General features: G+C 41.8%; 1 protein-coding gene across 3 annotated transcripts in view; it reads right to left on the reverse strand.

Moving 5' to 3' along the window:
• Window positions 1-16179, reverse strand: part of RSPO2 (R-spondin 2) — a gene marked incomplete at both ends in the record, with an annotated part of 156388 nt that extends 140209 nt beyond the window's left edge. For 2 of the 3 annotated variants that reach the window (XM_079722409.1, XM_079722408.1), the window contains one exon: window positions 16086-16179. In XM_079722409.1, coding sequence (XP_079578535.1) covers window positions 16086-16179 — 94 coding nt within the window. Of the gene's footprint in view, window positions 1-16060 lie in introns of all 3 variants that reach the window. The other variant, XM_079722407.1, reaches the window with a different exon arrangement.
• Window positions 16180-18802: the final 2623 nt, after the last annotated feature.

The following is an 18802-nucleotide window of genomic DNA, read 5'->3' on the forward strand; positions in this document are numbered from 1 at the left end:
GGGTTCGTGCCCCGGTCTGGGAAGATCCCACATGCCGCGGAGCGGCTAGGCCCGTGAGCCATGGCCGCTGAGCCTGCGCGTCCGGAGCCTGTTCTCCGCAGCAGGAGAGGCCACAACAGTAAGAGGCCCGCGTACCGCAAAAACAAACAAACAAACAAACAAACAAACTACTGCCAAGGCACTTTACTTCTAAGAAGAGCACACACCTACCGGGTTGTATTTCTCTAGCAACAGGTTTGTTTTCATGAGCCATGTACTAAATGTGTTTATATTCGAAACTTCTAGCATGCTCTTATGTACTTCTCCCAACAGACATTTGTGTGAATTAAACTTCCAACTTCATTAAATAATAAAATTATTAAATGTAGATGTTATAGATATCTTTCAACAGGTGAAACAAATATCAATGGTAACTTAATTAGTAGCAATGAGCTAGGGTTTTAAATGGATAAAGATTTCTGTAATTAGCAAGAACTACCTGCAGAATAAGTAGGAGGAATTTTGTTTTTTGTTTTTTTTTTTTTTACAACTTTTACTGCCACTTTTGCACTGAAGACATAACCTCTAGACCCTTTCTTCATATGCCTTCAAGTTAAAGACCACACAGCTAAAACCGAGCCATTGACGGGTGCGGGGTACACATTCTAAGCGGCAGGCTGCCATTCAGGTCAAGCTTTGAGGAAACTTTAATCCTTCTCAGGTGACGCTACTTTTATTCTACAACATCCAGTTGATCTCCTCAAATATTTTCCTTCCTCCCCCCCCTAAGCCTTCCAGAGAGTGTTTAAGTAGCACAAAGTACTGTTTTTCTACCCAATGAGTGTCAGATTACACTAGGCTGAAGCTACTGTATGTTCACTCAGTAGCTTCTCTGAAAGCTGTTAACAGAAAACATTATCAGAAGATGTCTAATAGAATTCAGGTTTTCAGAAGGTTTGCATTTCATTCCTGTTAGCATAAGCCAAAAAAAGAGTTTTTTAATGTCATTCTACCACTAACGTTTCAGTAAGCAGAAACTGCTGGAAGACTTCACCTCCTCCATCTGACAGGCCATGGCTTGACACAAATCAAAGTTGACCCACTGGCCAGCCAAACATGCATCAACTCATTACTCTGAAAATTACTCTGCAATTAAAGAGGAAGAATTAAGTGTATTGCCTGCTCTCTAAGAACTGTTTCATAGTTAACAAAATATCTATGGTTAAAAAGGAACAGTTCTTTTTTTATTGAAGAATTTCAGCTAATAATTGTGTAAGGAATAAAAATAGAAGAAAACTATTTTATAACCCCTAAAGAAACTGATGATTCAAAGATATCAATGGAAGAAGCCATTACATGAAAGGTTAATGGGAACCTCAAAATGGAGGAATCAGGCTGTTACCACATGAACTCACTGGCTAACCTTAGCATCCCTAAGAAAATGGGATGTTGTGTGCTTCCTGATGTGTTGTAACATGAAATGCACAGCAACACCTGTGAAGCGTTCTAGCCAAAAGAGTTGAACCTGAATGTAATCAAACCTTCAAGGAGAGCTTCCAGTTTACGAAAACATGGAGGATAGAGGAAGTCAAGTGACCCCCACAAGGGAGCAAAAGGAAAAATCCAGAATGTCAGATATTCTGTAGAAAACTGACCTGATCTTTTCAATAAGTCAGTGGCATGGAAAACTGGGTGGGAAGGAAGTACTGCTCTAGAATCAAAGGAACTTGAGGGACATACCAACCAAGTACAATGAGTGGGTGTTACATCAATGCTGATTCATTCGTATCAGCTGTATAAAGATATTGTTGAGGCAACTGATGAAGTTTAATGACATACTGATTATGAGGTGTTACCAAGAAGTAAGCAATTTTGTTAGGTATGTTAATGGCATCTGGTTTGGTAAGAAAATGTCTGTATTTGTAAGAAATGCATTCAGAAATAGATAAGGTAAAATGATGTAACATCTGAGATTTGTTTTATAACACATAACAATAAAAACTTAAGAAGAATATAAAGAATAGATGAAACTAGTGTGATGAAATCTCAATATTTGTTCAATCTGGGTGATAGGCAGTCATTATGCTACCCTCTCTGCTTTTGTGTATGTTTGAAATTTATCACATTTAAAATGTGAGAACATTTAAAAGTATGCTCTTACCAGCCCTTTATTTATAGCACAAAAGTATGAACAGATCCAGCTCCCTGGCGGTGCAAATATTAGATACTACTCAGTACCCGAGGGAACTAATTTAAGATACCTCTAACACCAGAAGCAACTGTACAGTAGACCATGTTGATATTTGAGTAATTACTTCACAAACATTACTTCATAAAGGATGCTAACAGCTCTTGGAGTTCTGTAAACTTCAGAAGGAAGCCAGTTAAACAGAATTTTCAGCTTTAGCTGAAGAAGTCAATTTGATTCATGGATTTATTTAAAAATGTAATCAACACACTCAGGTGATTCTTTGGATTCGTGCAATTTCGTGGAACTTCAGGGGCAGGAAGGAATTTGAGAGTCCGATTCCAAAGCCTATACACTTATAAACCATGTCTAAAGCATCCCCCCACAGGGCCACTGTGTGCACAAGTCCAGGGGGTGTCATTAATATCATGCTTTATGTGCAGTACACAATCTGAGCGGCTATGTACAGTGCTCTACTAGTTATTATACTTCTATTGCCATTACTTTTTCTTTTAATACAATTATTTTTATGGTATCATTAATAATAATAATACTTATTACACAGAGTTGTGAAAATGAGGATTTAAAGAACCTACAGGTCTGCCACAGGTTAGGACTTACGGGTTGAATTGTGCCCCCCAAAATATACACTGAAGTCTTATTCTCAGTACCTGTGAATGTGAGTTTATTTTGAAATAGTGTCTGTAGCTGAAATTAAGTTAACATGGGGTCACTGGTGTGGGCCTTAATCCAATATAAGCAGTATTCTTATAAGAAGAGATGAGAGACCATCACAGAGGGATGACAGCCGTGTGAAGGTGAAGACAGAGATTGGAGTTAGGCTGCCACAAAGTAAGGAACATCTGGGGTCCCCAGAAGCTGGAAGCGGCAAGAAAGGATCCTCCCCTATAGTCTCAGAGGGAGTATAGACCTGCTGACACCTTAATTTTGGACTTCTAGCCCCCAGAACTGTGAGAAAATTAATTTCTATTCTTTTAAGCTATCCAGTTTGTGGTACTTTGTTACAACAGTCCTAGGAAATCAATACAGTATTATGTGTGCTGCAAATGCACTTCTGAAAGTAATGATATCTGTGGGCTGAGGACCTTCATCTGCCTCATTCTTTAATCTAGGTAAATATTTCTCTTAATGTAGCCAACTTCTTTTTGCAACTATATCACATTGTCACCTCAAAAATCAGTGGTAACGCCTTGTCTCCAACATCCTATTCGTCCATAGTTGGTTCCTTGATCTTAAGATCTAAATTCTGCATTTTTTTTTCCAGCTAGTGGGAAGCAGCTGCATAGCACAGGGAGATCAGCTCGGTGCTTTGTGACCACCTAGAGGGGTGGGATAGGGAGGGTGGGAGGGAGACGCAAGAGGGAGGAGATATGGGGGTATATGTATATGTATAGCTGATTCACTTTGTTATACAGCAGAAACTAACACACCATTGTAAAGCCATTATACTCCAATAAAGATGTTTAAAAAAAAAGATTTCATTCACAAATTCATCCTGCCATTCCCAGCCATTGAGATCTTTTTGTAACGTCAAACGACCTTTTAAATGTCCTCTTCTACTTCATATTATGCAAAAGTGTGGATGGCATGCCCATCTGTTTTCAACCTAATCATTAAGAAAATATTGTTCCAAACTAGGCTGAAGAGAGGGTCCTTTACTATGCCAGAGGCTTCCTGCAAAGTGCACATCAATCCATTACTCACCACTCTGTCAAATGTAATTCAAGTAAGTAACAGAAGATGATATATGTTCATTTCTCTACCTGTTCCAAAAGAATTTTTAACCCTATTATGCTTTCATAGGTGCAAAGTATTATCATTAATGAATTTTTGTCCAATGCTTCTTTATCTTCCAGTCTAGTAACCGCATTAAAGAAAGAAAAGTATTTGTATGGCATAACCCATGCTGGTTATAGTTGCATTGAAATCTGACCTTCTTATAATGAAACATTCTTGAAATTGACATCATGGTCATGTAAGACTTGAGAAATACATCTTTTCTTTTTTAGGAATTCAGATTAGACTTCAATATGTATAATACTCTTTATTACTGAAGTTTAGAATGATGACAGAGGCATGTGATGCAGAATCTAAAGAAGTGATTTTGTTTAGTGTTCTGTATTTAGGAAGGACATTATTTGGGTCTTATAATTTGAGTTGAATAATTGTCAACAAGAATTTCTATTTAAATATTAGATGCCAGATACATTGCAGATGTGCTCATCATGGCTCTTTTGGTGTGAGTGGCCCTTCAAGGTTTCTCTACACTCAATACAGCCACTGGCTTTACAACACTTCTTAAGAGATACCCTATGCTGCTGGAAAAGGGCAATTTCCAATGACTCAGGGCATCAAGAAAGGGTCTTTTACACGTGTGGATAGTTTCTTAAATATAAGCCATAATCTTCCTCCCTATGAGCCTCCTTCATTTTGCCTTAATCCCAAGGGAAGAACGAATTACGCCCTTTTTCCATGTGACAGGCCTCAAGTCTTGGAAAGCAGTGATCCTGCTCTTTCTTCCTCTCTCTAGGTCCAGACTCTCCTATTTCTTCAAAACTGTCTCCCAGAATTCAACAAAAAAGATGACTACTTGAAGCTTGCCAAAGCCTTTAGAACAGTTATTATTCATTTTGAGTCGCTTTCAAGTCAAAATCATGTTGAGATCACCCACAGCAGCTGCAAAGAACTAATTATTTTTACTTCTACATGAGAGAACAATTAAAGTGCACAAAATTCATAACTTTGGACAATCAATTTTCAAGAGACAATTGCCAAGCTCTGGATCAATTTTCAGGATAGTATTATTCAAAGGGAGAGGGACAAAGAAATCTTTCATAATTGACAGATTCAGTCAAGAATCACATCAGCCAGTACATGACTTATTGATCACCAGGAGTGGTGTGAACGGCTGTCCGAGCTCCACAGCAAACTAACCTCAACCCACTAATCACACTTCTGGGAACCACTGCTGTCCACTACCAAACAACATTTGGTTTTTCAAATTAATCTCCTATCCCTAACAAAGTTTCTCTATAATACTAAGTTGTTGGAAGGATAGTAACCACAAGGTATATTTCACCAGTAGAAGGAACGCTTTGGATAGGACAGCCCTGATTTCTCTCTAAGCATTAGACAGATACCCAGATCCTTGTGTCAACAAAAAAGTTTAATGTTTGCTCTTTCTATTCACTCCACCTACATCTATTCTCTGCCATGTCTTCATATTGACTTAGAGCTCAGAACTAATACCCAGGAGTCCCTGAAAATATACTATAAACCTGACCCTTAAACACAAGTACATACACACACTTCCAAAGAAATGATCCTCTAAAACATCATCAAGAAGAAAGTGTCAAAAATTAGAATTTTAACAAGATATTCTTCCACCTACAAGAACTACCCAGAGGACAAGTCAAAGACTAGGACTGCTTTAATTTATATTTAAGGATGGTAACCTGGGAGCCCCAGGTACAATTCTTCCCATGCCACTGGGATCATTCAGTGCAGAGTCCTCAAAGACCAGTTATAGCAGTGGAACACCTGAGAATAATGAATACCACAGTCACTCTAAAGGGCTATGGGGGGGGGGGTGGCAGAGGGGAAGGGTGTGATGAGCACAGGACACGTCACTTGATCATGGGAATATTAACCCAACTATGACTCAACTTGAAACCTGGTCTACTATCAATACATAGATACATAGGAAGGTTAATGAAGATATGAAGATATAGCACAAATCTCTTCAACATTAAAAGCCAGCCTTTTGTTTGTTTGTTTTTTTTGGAAGCGCTGCTCAGCTCACGGGATCTTAGTTTCCCCACCCCGACCAGGGATTGAACCCAGGCCCACACAGTGAAAGCGCCAAGTCCTAACCACGGGACCACCAGGGAATTCCCAAAAGCCAAGAAAGAGACACTAGAACACAGTATGTAAGGTGATCAACAATGAAGGGCTAGAGAATTTTTAAATCCTATGTCAGACATTATTACATGAAGGGAAAAGAGAACCTAAAAAAAATTAAACGAGATTTTCAAGGTAAGATCAGACAATTTTTATCATTCTCAAAGTGTTGCAATGTGAGAGATCCATTGAATGAAATAGGTCTCTACATAAAGATTAAAGAATTTGGCAAACAATTGGAAAGTATTAACTTGGAGTCATTTGGTCAACTCCAAATTTTACCAATTGCTTAAATTTTTAGGCATGCACTTTATGGAAAACATTCTTTAAAAAAAAAGAAAAAAATTAAATTAAATTTAAAAAAAGAAAAACTAATGTTTTCCAAAGTGGCTATAGAAGCTGGAATCCACCTCCCGGTTAACACAATCTCTAGCTTTAATATCTGCCTCACAGATATTAAAACTGTAAGTTTGGTTAAGTCTGCCTTTTGGCGAGACGGTCTTGTCAAAAGGAGACTAGGGATGAAAACCAGAAATTCTCAGTAAAACTGAAAGCTCTCTTTACTTGTTCCTTTTCCCTCTCTCTCCATGAGGAGGTCAAGTTGTTCACAGCCTCAATCTTACTGGAAAGAGTAGAACAGGTTTCCCACCTGAACCTACAGGGCAGGTCAGAGCAAGGCAAGCACAAAACCTACAAAATTTCAGAGAACAAAGCACGAGGAAAAGAATGCAAAGTGCGCCCTCTATCGCTCTGTGTGTTTTAACTGCTAAGTGGCTGGTTGGATTGCTGAATCCAGTGATAGGTGAGAGAGGAAGACCATCACGGTAGAAAAATTCTAAGTGTGCTGGCCCAGCAGCAAGGATCTTGTAGAAGCCTACGTGGCCAGAATTGAAGAGTGCTAAGCCTGGTTCTGACCGGTCTGTGAACTGGCAGTGTGATACATACAAATCCTATTAATGCCAGCACTGTACATCATCAGCGGAAAATTGCAACACTGATTTCTAGAACTTTATATTACTGTTTCATTAATGAGATAAAAATTAGACTATATGAAAAGTTTTAACAGAACCCCTTATTCTGTGTTTATTTTGTACTTTTATAAGCTTTTTAGGGAAATAGAATTTAACAACTATTGCCTTTGAGAAAGGTATTATTAGCCAAGTAATTATTTACTGAAATAAGTCTTGAGATAGTGTTTCCAGTGTGTCCTCATATTGTGAATTATACACATGGCAAATAGCTGGAAACCCACACGGAAAATAGACACTTGTTTCCTAAAAGTTTCTGTCAATTTGAAGCAGCCAATTGGCATCATGCTCTTTAACAAGGTCTACCTGCTATTTCTTTAACCAATGCTTCTTAACCTGTTGAAGGAAAGATGAACCATGGCCACTTTAAGACTTCAGTGAAAGCTCTAGATCCTCTCTTTACACGCTAAAAAGAAACAGAAAACATTTTGCATCTAATTTCAGGAGACTCACAAAAACCCTGGCCCCATCTCTGGACCCCAAGTTAAGAAGCCTTGCTCAAAAGAAATGTGCAGAACCAGCGGTTTTATAAGTGCTCTTAATATCCTTCAGCAGGTGATGAAAATCAAATGGTTTTAAGTAAATTGTAAAGGTTTTCCCCAAATGACAAGATAAGGTGGAGAGCTACCTACCATTAGTTTCTCTACATTTTAAGAGTAAAAATAATATTTACTAGCTTTTCTCTAACATTGATTGGCTATGCTGATCATATGATGGTGTTATGATACATAAGTGTATGTACAAAATTCATATATACACATCTACAAACAAACATATTGATACACAAATGCACAAGCACACACCCACAGACACACAGATATTTGTTCTGGCTATGGGAGTACCAGAAATAAAAGAAGTTCCTATAATTCATATGCAAGAACAGTGATAAAAAATTTAGCAACACAAGTATGCAAGTTTTTACCAGATCACACTTATGGTCCTACACCTCAGTTACTCCGCCCACTCAGCCTTCGGTTCCTTAACACCAGTTACTTTGGTGGTGTAATTATGAGTTGTAGGAAGTTCTGAGGCTCAGTAAAACTCTGGATCCAAAGAACTTTTGAATGGGCTCAAAGGTGATTTCTTCTTTTAAAACGAACACTGATGTTCAAAGTGTACTGTGTCCAGGAAAAGCCAATGAATTCGGGAGGGTTGGATTCTAGTTCTAGCTTCCTTCCACTTAAAAATTAGTTTTTTAAATTATACATTTCAGTAAGCAGCTCACCTTCTTTATTAGTTAAACCAGTCTCACCTCCTTCAAAGCGTAGCAAAATGTCAGTGCTCTCCTGGAAGGCACTGTACAAAAAACTATGTAGTCTACTCACACGTACAGAAGAACTTGTTCTAAAATATACACATACACATACACACACACACTTGTGTCTCTCACAGGTATGTCTACACTGCTATATTTATTATTCTAAAGTCATAAATATAAGATTGAATGCTTGCCTGCACTAATTTATTTATGTTATTAATATGGCTGCCTTTTAAGAAGATAAATGCTACTTTCTTTTTTCTCTAAATAATTATTCATACAGACAAAGTGTTTGGTGATGAAAATCCTTTATTCACCCTTTGTTTAGAAGTATTTTTTAGATATGGGTGACTCCCACAGAGTTTCCCCTCTCCCCTGTCCAAACTCACCCACCATTTGGGATACTCTATCATTCAAATAATAAACAGGTATATGAATACACACACAAGCACTAGTGTACTCTGAAATTCTGAAGATTATCAGAGACTTCAGAATAAGGCTAGGCTGGATGCTTTTATACATCAGTGTTGCTCATCTTTAAACTCTAAAAAAGAATAGTAAATAATCAAATTATACCTAGGATCCTAATTATTCATTCAAACTTCAACTATGCTCAAAGAACTTCGAATTGAAAAAAAAAAAACATTTCTCATTAAGTCATTAGCATGATTTTAAGGGCAAACAACAAAATCTCATCATCACTGACTTTTTGTTCAGCCACAGCTTGTGGAGGAAGCGCTCTAGGTAGCCTGGTTTGGGGAGTATTGAGATGAATATGCCAAAGTTCTTCCCTAGAGGAGCTTAAAATATAGTAAAGATGACACATGTGGCAAAGTAGCCAAAATAAAGGGGGAAGTGAGAGTCCTTTAGGAGTAGCATGAAAAGCTAAGAAAGCTTTTAGGGAAAATTCCAGGAAGGCTTCACAGAAACGGTGCCCTTTTATTTAGCTGGGCACCACCACATGCTCGACAACACAAAAACATGAAAACATAATGGTATGCTTGGAAATGAACTCATATGGTGTAGCTTAAGCATACAGTGCTTTCGTGGTGGTGGAAGGTTGGAAACAGGCTGTGGTCAGATGGTAGAGTACCCTTGAATGTAAAGTGAAAGAAGCTGATATTTATTCTGCAGTCAATATGGAGACCTGGGAGGTTTGAGGTTTATTAGCAAAGAAGTAACATGATCAGATCTGTGGATCACATTGAGAAAAATTCAATTTTTTGTAGCATTGTAAAGGATGGAGTGAGGAAGAAGTGGATGATGGGAAATGAGTCAGTGAGGACCTTAGCTAGGAAATACCTCTGGGAATGGAGAGTATGGGGTAGACGTAAACAAGATTTCTGATACCCACTAAGACTGAACAAACCAACAAAAGAGACAATAGGAAAGTCAAAGACTACAGCTAGGCTTCCAGCCTTGACGCGCAGAAACCCCTGAACAGAAAAAAAGAAACACAGGAACAGGAACACATTTGGGAGAGGAAGGGTAATTCCATGCATAGAAGAGGAATTGAGTTGTCAAGACTGAATGTGCATGGAATGGAATACCTATCCATATATGAGGGTGCATGAAATGTTTATCCATATGGCAGTAGTTGGGAAATCAGAGAGTAACATAATCTGGAGTTCAAAAAAAAGGGGGGATAGAACTGAAGGACTTTACATGGAAAAGGCAGTTGAGGATAAAGGGATGGATAAAATTCCCCAAGGGAAAGAATAAAGGTAAAGAAATAGGAGCCTACACCTACTCTGAATGAGGGGACCAAAGAAGAAAAATGTGCAGAATATGGGAGGTGAAACTAGAGTGCAGGGTCACTAACCAAAGGAAGAGATTTTCTTTGGAAAGGAGTGATAATCTCAGTGACGAGAGGGCTGTCACGTTGGCAGGGTTGGCACTGAGGTGAGTAGTGAGTATGGATGACCATTAAGAAAACCCTTTCCATGAAACGGTGGAGGTAGAAGCCAGATTGTGACAGACTGACAAGTGAGTGAATGAAAGCGGATTCTTAGGCAAGACAAGAGAAAGGTTGAAGTCAAGAAAAAGGTTGGAAAGTAAGGTGAGAAAGAAGGAAATGAGGAATTTTAGGATGGGGGGATAGCGGCATGCTTGAAAACAGGGTGACTGGATACAGAAAGGTCCTAGAGGAGAGAAGGATACATGGGGGGTGGGTCTTGGAAAGAATAAAAACACTGCATCCTTACCCATTCCCTCTCCTAGTCCTCAGCCCCCTCACCTACCCCTGTCCTGCTCTGTTGTCCTGAGAAAAAGATGAAAAATGGGAAAGACAAGTAAAAATCCTTTTTAGTTACAAAAGCCCAATTCTCCATAGTTACACCATGCCCCACCCCACATACCTACATATACACGTACGTATATGCATGTAAGTAGATATGCCTTCCCTATCATATATAATTATATACTACTTATGTACTGTATTAATTAGTACCTTCCATATTTATTCCAGCTAAAATTGTGAAAATGTATAAATATGACATGCAACACTGTATCTAATGGTCAATCCTTGATTGTGGCAGATAATGGGGGAAAAAATAGTGATCATCACGACATTTTGAAAAAAGAAAAATTTAAACTTTATTTTTATCCCAGAGCTTACCACCTCCTTTCAGCAGGGTGGTTCTCAAGTACTCTGTCAAATGATTTGTCTGTCATCTATTTCCTGAACTTGGGAGGGGTAAGAGTGCTTATTTCCAGAAAAAAAAAAATTGGTTCAAAAGGCAGTCAGTTGGAGGAAAAGAAGTAAAAAGCCTGGATAATCTATAAACTGCCCAGTTAGTCTCTGAATAAATCAAGACGTAGTTTTGCATTAAGAAATTAGAAGCGTAGGGGCTTCCCTGGTGGCGCAGTGGTTAAGAATCCTCCTGCCAATGCAGGGCACACGGGTTCGATTCCTGTCCGGGAAGATCCCACATGCCACGGAGCAACTAAGCCCATGTGCCACAACTACTGAAACCCACGCGCCTAGAGCCCGTGCTCCGCAACAAAAGAAACCACAGCAATGAGAAGCCGCGCACCACAACCAAGAGTAGCCCCCGCTCGCAGCAACTAGAAAAAGCCGGCGCTCAGCAACGGAAGACCCAACGCAGCCAATAAATAAATAAATAAATAAATTATATTAAAAAAAAAAATTAGAAGTGTCGTCTCCAACTTGTGATTTCTGTAAACATTGGATTCGACCCATGCTAGATTTATAAACAGATAACGAAAGCCAGAATAAGTGCAGACCTGAGGAAATGTCACCTATTCTGAATCTCTTCCAAATTTCAAGAGAGGAATAAGACGTTGGCTGGGGAAATGGCAACTTTCTAACCTCTGTGCACTGGTAAGGTACTGGCCAGGAAAACTCAGAATTATGCTGGAAGAAAAGCCCATTAACAAAAGAACAAAAGAAAAAAAAGAACATATTTATGCTGCAAAGTTAAAACATCACATGAGCTTTTCTGAAACACTCTAAACTTAAAAAAGCAGGCCTACAAATGTACTCCGAAGCTTTTAAGCGTAGGTTAATACGTTCCATGTGCCATTTTGTATTTTGAAAGAATACTGTGAGAAATAAGCTATCATTAAAAGTACTTGTAAAACTTGTAAATATCTCCACATCTACTCATTTGATTTTTTAAAACACTAATTAATTCAGCCCTATAAGGTTTAAGAGGAAATGTAGTGTTTTGTTTTGTTTTGTTTAAACAACCGAAGTTGCCAGTAACATACCACACTATTTGTGATAAACACTTCAGTTTCATGGAAGAAGCCAAATCTAATCATAGGAAAATGAGCGGTTATGGAGAGAGAAGCTGAGGCTTCAGGAGGGAAAAGGCTATGGCGGGAAACACTTGTCATACCACGCCCCCTACCATCAGACCACCAGAAACACAAATACATGTCTGGGAGCCTTGTTGCTTTTAAAGAATTTCATCAAGAAGTTTTCATAAATCCCTGGTAAATCTGTGACTGGGCATATCAATAGAATGAAGGAGATATAAAATGAAATCACTACATACTAAGCTCGAGAAATCCCAGAAGACTATAATAAGGTTATGATTTGTCTATCTACCTTTCAGTAATTCGGCCTGAAATGTGGCTTACAACCATTCCAAAAACTAAGACAAATCGAATAACCCAGTTTACCATACAGATAAATCATAAGAGGTCCCAAGACAGATACAGGCCACAGGGGTTAACAGTAGCTAATAATGACTGTTTTTGAAGGGGACTGGAGGGTGAGGGGCCAATGAGTTCTGATTGTTACCACATAGACACAACATGAGTTGTCAATCAGCTTTTCAAAACGTTGGCATGTGTCTCCCCTCTACAAGATATTCATTCTCACTGTTGTGTTTGTGCCTTATTTTCAAATGTATTGCTGCCAGGCCCCAGTAGTGATTATCAAATGCACTTTTATTGTATGATTTTGTTTTCTAAATAAGCAGACAAAAAGACTAGTAGATGGCTAGTGTTGTTTATGATAGTCTCTCCCATACACAGTTTTATCTGACATTCTAGTCTCTAATCCTCTGGCCATATTTTGAAATAAAGCATAAAGTTAAATGATATATTTGCTCTCTATTCCAGACTGGATGCAATTGATTTTAACTGACTAAATTATCTGATCTCTGCCAAGAATTTTATTTCATTAAGAAAATGATATTATAGAGCATCTGAGATCATAGAGCAGACTAAACATAATGCCAAAGGAGTTCTGAGAATGCTCCAGAGTGAAGGTTTGATTATTTGCAGATGGAATATGAAAAAAAGAAAAAGAATCAGATCCCGGGCATTAGCCTAACCAATGCTGGTATCACTGCTGCCGACATCACAGCACAAAGCCAAGAAAATAACTGATCTTCTAAGCCACAACACCTTTTTTTAATGTACTAATCACTTTTCTTCCTAGAAAGTAATACTTAACTGCCACTATCCAAAACAAAGGGAAAGGGGAAATGTTGGTACCACAATAGGCTCTAGCATGTCAACTGTCACTGCTGACATGATTTGGCTAGTAGTCAAGCATTCACCAAGGAACTAATTTAAATCAATCTCCTTTGGGAAAGCCAATTGTTTGGTATGCGCAACAATTGGTGTAGGATCAATCAGTGGACATGAGATCAATTAAAACCAGCTTAAGCCTGTGAAGAGGGACAATTCACACAACCTGAGTTAGATCTCTATTCATTTCAATACTCTCACAATGCAATCCTTAAGCTTCCTTGCAAAGCAGAAAAGCTACTATCACCCTACACTGTCTAGCCAGCACTTTAAGTAGTTCCACTTTTAATTAAAAACACAGTACGCCCTTTGTTGGTACAGAGAGTGTGGTCACTTTTAAGGGTTGCAGTTATTTTAGCCAGAAGCTTGAGATTTGGGAAGGGACATCTGTTAAGGAAAACACGCACATTTTGATAGAATTTTTTCTTTACAACCTTACCAGTTTACATGTACTTGAAAGCATTTGAATTTTATTAAATTGAAAGGTTTGTCTGGCAAAAGTTACTACTGCACACTTTAGAACTGGGTTTCTAAACGTCAGCACTTGGGGATGTGGTGGTCACTGCCGTGAGATTTTGCTAAAGCAACTTTGAAACAAATAGGTTTTGCGTCAGATACCTAAGGAGGTATAGGCGGAACTTTGGAGATGGCACTGCAAAGGAAAGCATGCAGTATCGCCTCTGGCCGCAGGAGTGCTGTAATGTCATGTTCCACCAAAGAGCATCTCTGCATTAAGTTCTACTAAAGCAACATGCTTGATTCTCCCCAATTCAACCACAATGGGGCAGGCAATGTGGATCAGAAAGACATCGCTGAATTAGCAAGTCATCTAATAAACAAGAATTTGGCAAAGGATTTTAGATATTTTGTATTTTGAACATTTTAAAGCACTTTAGTCTTTTCAACCAAATAGGCTGCAGTGTCTACTTGGGGGCAGGGGGTGTGGGGTGTAGGGAAGCCTCTCCAAACACTTTGACCACTTAGACCACAGTGTAATCAAAAATTGCCAGCTGTACCGAGTGATACCTGGAAAGAAAATACCGGAGTGGAGAAAGGAGGCAGAGGGGAGGTGAAGCAGATGGAAAGGGACTTTGGCAAGACTGATATCGTATCAAACTTTCATGGCCTCTGCGAAGAAATTCCTCCCTAGTACATTTATTCAGAAAAACTTCTGAAAATGAGCATTTTCCAAATGTCAGAAATGAAAGGGAGAGTAAGAAATGAAAGGAGAAATGAGGGCGAGAGAAAGGGGTATCCTTCTCATAAACCACAGCTCCATGGTGTCAGTTGGAGAGCAGAGGCGGCAGAAATCGCACACCACCAAGTTATCCTGAGCTCTGCCCTCTGGCCGGCCAACCTTCAGCCCTGCGGGTAGGTGAGAACAGCTTAACGACGTCCCAAAAAGCTTTGAAAAATTAGGGCGCAGAAAGCTCTCTCCAAAATCTGGATGCACGACTGGAGATTCCATGAAACGAGTTGTAAATAAACCGCATCACAAGTCGAGCGAGACGTTCATATCCCAGAAAAATCAAAATCTGTTAACCTCAAGACAAATTCTAACTGCGCAAAAGTCCAAACTGCACGACCAAGACGGATAAACTCTAAGGGGCTGCTGTGCACCTTCCGTGAGGCGGTATTGCAAGGTGGGGCTGTGCGTGCTGGGAGCGGGGGTGTTGCGGTTTGCGTTTAAATCCTTCAGCGGACTTAACAGTGTTTTGCAGCCCTTCCCCTAAAACGCAGTTGGATTAGCTGCAGCCGCAGCAGGACTCGGGGACAGAAACACGGGCGCACTAAATCATCAGGAAATCTAGCTTTCTGAAACCTTTCTAAAGGCTTCCACTCGCCCCCCCCACCCGCAGTGCACACAGGTGATGGAGAGAAAGGAGGAGGTCAAAAAGCCGCAAGTGAGTTTCACTGAGCGCCGGCACCTCTCTCAGAAGTAGCTGCTTTTGAGGGGAGTGAAGAGAGAGGGCAAAGTCGGGCCTGTCTCCAAAACATCACCCTGCAAGCAAGCGTTCCCCCAAAAAACCTGCGCACGAGTTGCCGCTCAATGCGCTAAGTTCAGTACGTCGTCCCACCTAGTCTTAGCGTCCAGAAAAAGAAATCAATGTTGCTCTTTTCCTAGAAATGCAGGTCCTCCACATCGACTTGGTACCCCTCCCCAGCTCTCTATCCCACACGCGCGCGCAGACACAGACACACACACACCCCCCAACACACACACGCACGCAGAGGAGTAGGCCGTGTCCAAAGCTATCTGGGGTCAGGACTTGGGGCGCACGTGGGTGGTGAATGTAGAGAAAGATGAGCTTCAGGGAAGATGGTTGAGAGGACTAAAAAGAGAAAAAGACAAAAAGAACAAGAAAAAAAAGATGTCAGGCTCAAAAAAAGAGAGGGAGACCGAAAGAGAGAAGAGTTCAGAAGTAGAAGCTCGGCAGTTAACGTGGGTACGGACCGCACCGCTCAGCCCTGAACTCCCGCAGGACGCCCGGCTCGCCGCGCGTCTCGCTCCGGCTCGCCGCGCCTTCTGAGCACGGAGAAGACAGAGCGTTCGGCAGAGCTCCGGAGACCGGAAAGCGGGGAGCGGTGGCGCTCAGTGGCGGGGGGTGGAGGGCACGGTCCTGCCCACCTGAGCCCCTGAGCGAGCGCCGCCACCCGCGCCCCCGACCCCGACCCCACGCGCCTCCGGCAGGGTAGAACCCACCTCTCTTACTGCGTCTCCATCGATTGCCTTGGCAGTGGCTGTAATCCATACAGTTCAGGATGATGAGGGCAAAGGAGAAGAGACGAAACTGCATCTGGGCGGTTGGGCGGGGGAGAGACGCCTCTCAAAGTCGGGGAACTGGAGGGCTCATCCGAGGAGCCGGCGCCGTCCGCGCTGTTGAGGAAGACGCCGAGGGGGAGTCGCCACTAGCCCAGGGGCCTGCACCGGTCAGTTCGGCGCAACCAGCATCTTTCCGCCTTGAACCTGAGAGACGAGGAGGAGAAGCCGGGTGGAGAGAGGCCCAGGGAGGCAGCTGCCTCTTCACGCGTCCCAATTTAAGTAGGGGAGGGAGGCGGGGAAGCGAACCCACTGCCTGGCAGGAGCTGCGGAGCAGCTTAACCCCAAGCGCACAGCTGCCTGCAACTTGGAGAGGAAGGTGATTACAATCAGTGAATTAGCAACCTCTGCAGACCTATAGGCTCCGACCCGGGGAAAAGGACTTTGCGCGGGCGCTCCGGAAAAGAAAAGAGCTCCACAGTTCCCGAGGGTGCAGGGTTAAAGGCGCGCTCTTCGGTCCTTTGGTCCCACAGTGGGGTACCCAAGCGCCGTGGCCGCGGTGGCCAGGCGCGGGTCGCCTACCGTGAGCACTTACGTCTCAGGCTGTGCGGCGTGCCTAGGCGCGGAGCTCCATCCAGGGCTCGGAAAGCGAGACGCCTCGCTAGCACGTGGGCTGGGGAAAAGTTTGCCGAGACCCGCCGGGAGCGCGTAGCAGCTCTGGAATCCCAGCGGCTGCCTTGGGTTCGAAGTGCCCGGAGGGTCCTCTGGACTGCCCGCGCCTAGCAGGAGCGCGGCGGGGCGGGCGGGTCCTCAGCCTCTGGGATGCTGCGTCCCCGCCGGTGAGTGCGATCCTACGGCAAGGGTTACGCCCGCCCTCACTCTCTGGGTCCCTGTCCAATTGTGCGGTTTCCAGAGCTCTCTCCACAGCCACTTCACAGCTAAGGTTTCTCCGTTTCCAAGCTGTGGGAGACAGAACGCTCCCGGGAGGCCGAAGGGATGGCGAGCTCACTTTCCGATGGAGATGCAGTCGGGCCGAGGCTCGGGATGCTTCTATAAGTAGGTGGTGCTGTGGTCCAAGGCAACTAAGTCAGGGCTGCCTCGGAGTTCCTGGGTCCTAAAGCCAGAACCTCTCCGGTTTCCCTGAGGTCCTAAAGAGCGCTGACAGCCTCCAGCGAGCCTAACCCCAGGCGAATCCCCTCCCGGCCTTCCTGGAGTGGGTGGCTAAACTGAAGAGTAGCTGAGGTGGAGGCGCCCCCTGACTGTGCTGGCCCGACAGCCCAGCTGTCTTCACCCCCAAGGCGTCTTCTCCGCTGCTCCGGGGTCGACTCCAGCCTCAGCGCCGACCTTCCAGCAGGAAGATCTGACTGACTGATGGCTTCTCGTAAACCTTCCTTTCCGAGCTCCCGGCCGGGACGGCTGCTTCTAAAGTGGCGTTTAAACTTGAGCCGCACCCCGAAAGATGCCACACCTCTGCCACTCTTAAGTTTTACGTCTTGGCTTTGCTTTACAGGAAGATGTTAGCAAGGCTGAAACTAAAACGCGTCTTCGGTTTAGGGAGTAAAAAGAGTATTCCAATACTTTGATTATCCTTAGAGGTTGTACTTCTTGACTTGTGTCTCCTCCAGAAAAACTTACAAAAACCTTTGATCCCTTTCTTGGAGTACGCTAAAAATTGGGGCCTTGGTTCTTCAAAGAAAAGTTCACTTTCTACTGAAGTATTTCCCATTCATAATCCTCCTCCCTCCCCCATCCTCAAAGTCTCCTGAATTGAACTTTTAGGTGCCTTGAGTTTGGGGAATACTCTGTTTAACAAAGTGTTACACTAAATACACTTACACTATCTGATTTCATTCTGGTGAAATCTTCTGTCCTGAATTCATTACTGTAGGAATGAATGTATTTACCCCTAGGCAAAAGATAAGAATTTATACTGTTAACCATGGCAGTAGGAGTGTTTGCAAATATGACCTCAGGTACCATATTATTATGCTAGCATTTTGTATCATTTAAATTTCTTTCTCTATGCCTTCAGTTTCAGAAGATGTTCAGAAGGTTGGGGACTTGAGACAATCATATAGAAACAACAAGAATATTAAAAATAGTCATGTTTATTAATTGTTCCATTAATGCCTATCCATAATTATTTTTATGGAATCACTATTATATAGCAGTATTTATGTGCTAAGAATTTTAGCGTTATTCACTTTATGTATGTCTGAGAACACCCAAGTCAATCTGAATTGAAGTCCCTGGTCCCATTTCCCAGATAAGAAAATTCAGCCCCTGAGATTGGCCCATAGAGCACAAGTAGAGTTGACAAAGCACATAACAGCAACAGTGGAACTGTTTCTCAGCTTTCAGAGTCTGATTTTTGTCACAGAATTTGGAGGTGATTGGAAACATTTCAGTTTAGGGAGTGGACCAGCATTTGACGTGATATTCCAGTGAATATCCCCCAATCATCAGAAATACCATTTCTCCCATACACTCACACATGCGCACACCAAATGTATTGCACTTCTAAAGGAGTTAAATCCATGAAAGAACAAAGTGCTCTATAAATACACCATCTACCTTTCTGTACAGCCTTGGGACTCATTCAAGGTTAGTGGTCATCAGTATCTTTTAAAATATATAAAGACAAAAATAAGCACAAGACC

The sequence above is a fragment of the Hyperoodon ampullatus genome (assembly GCF_949752795.1).
Source record: "Hyperoodon ampullatus genome assembly, chromosome: 17".
In the NCBI taxonomy this organism is placed as follows: domain Eukaryota; kingdom Metazoa; phylum Chordata; class Mammalia; order Artiodactyla; family Ziphiidae; genus Hyperoodon; species Hyperoodon ampullatus.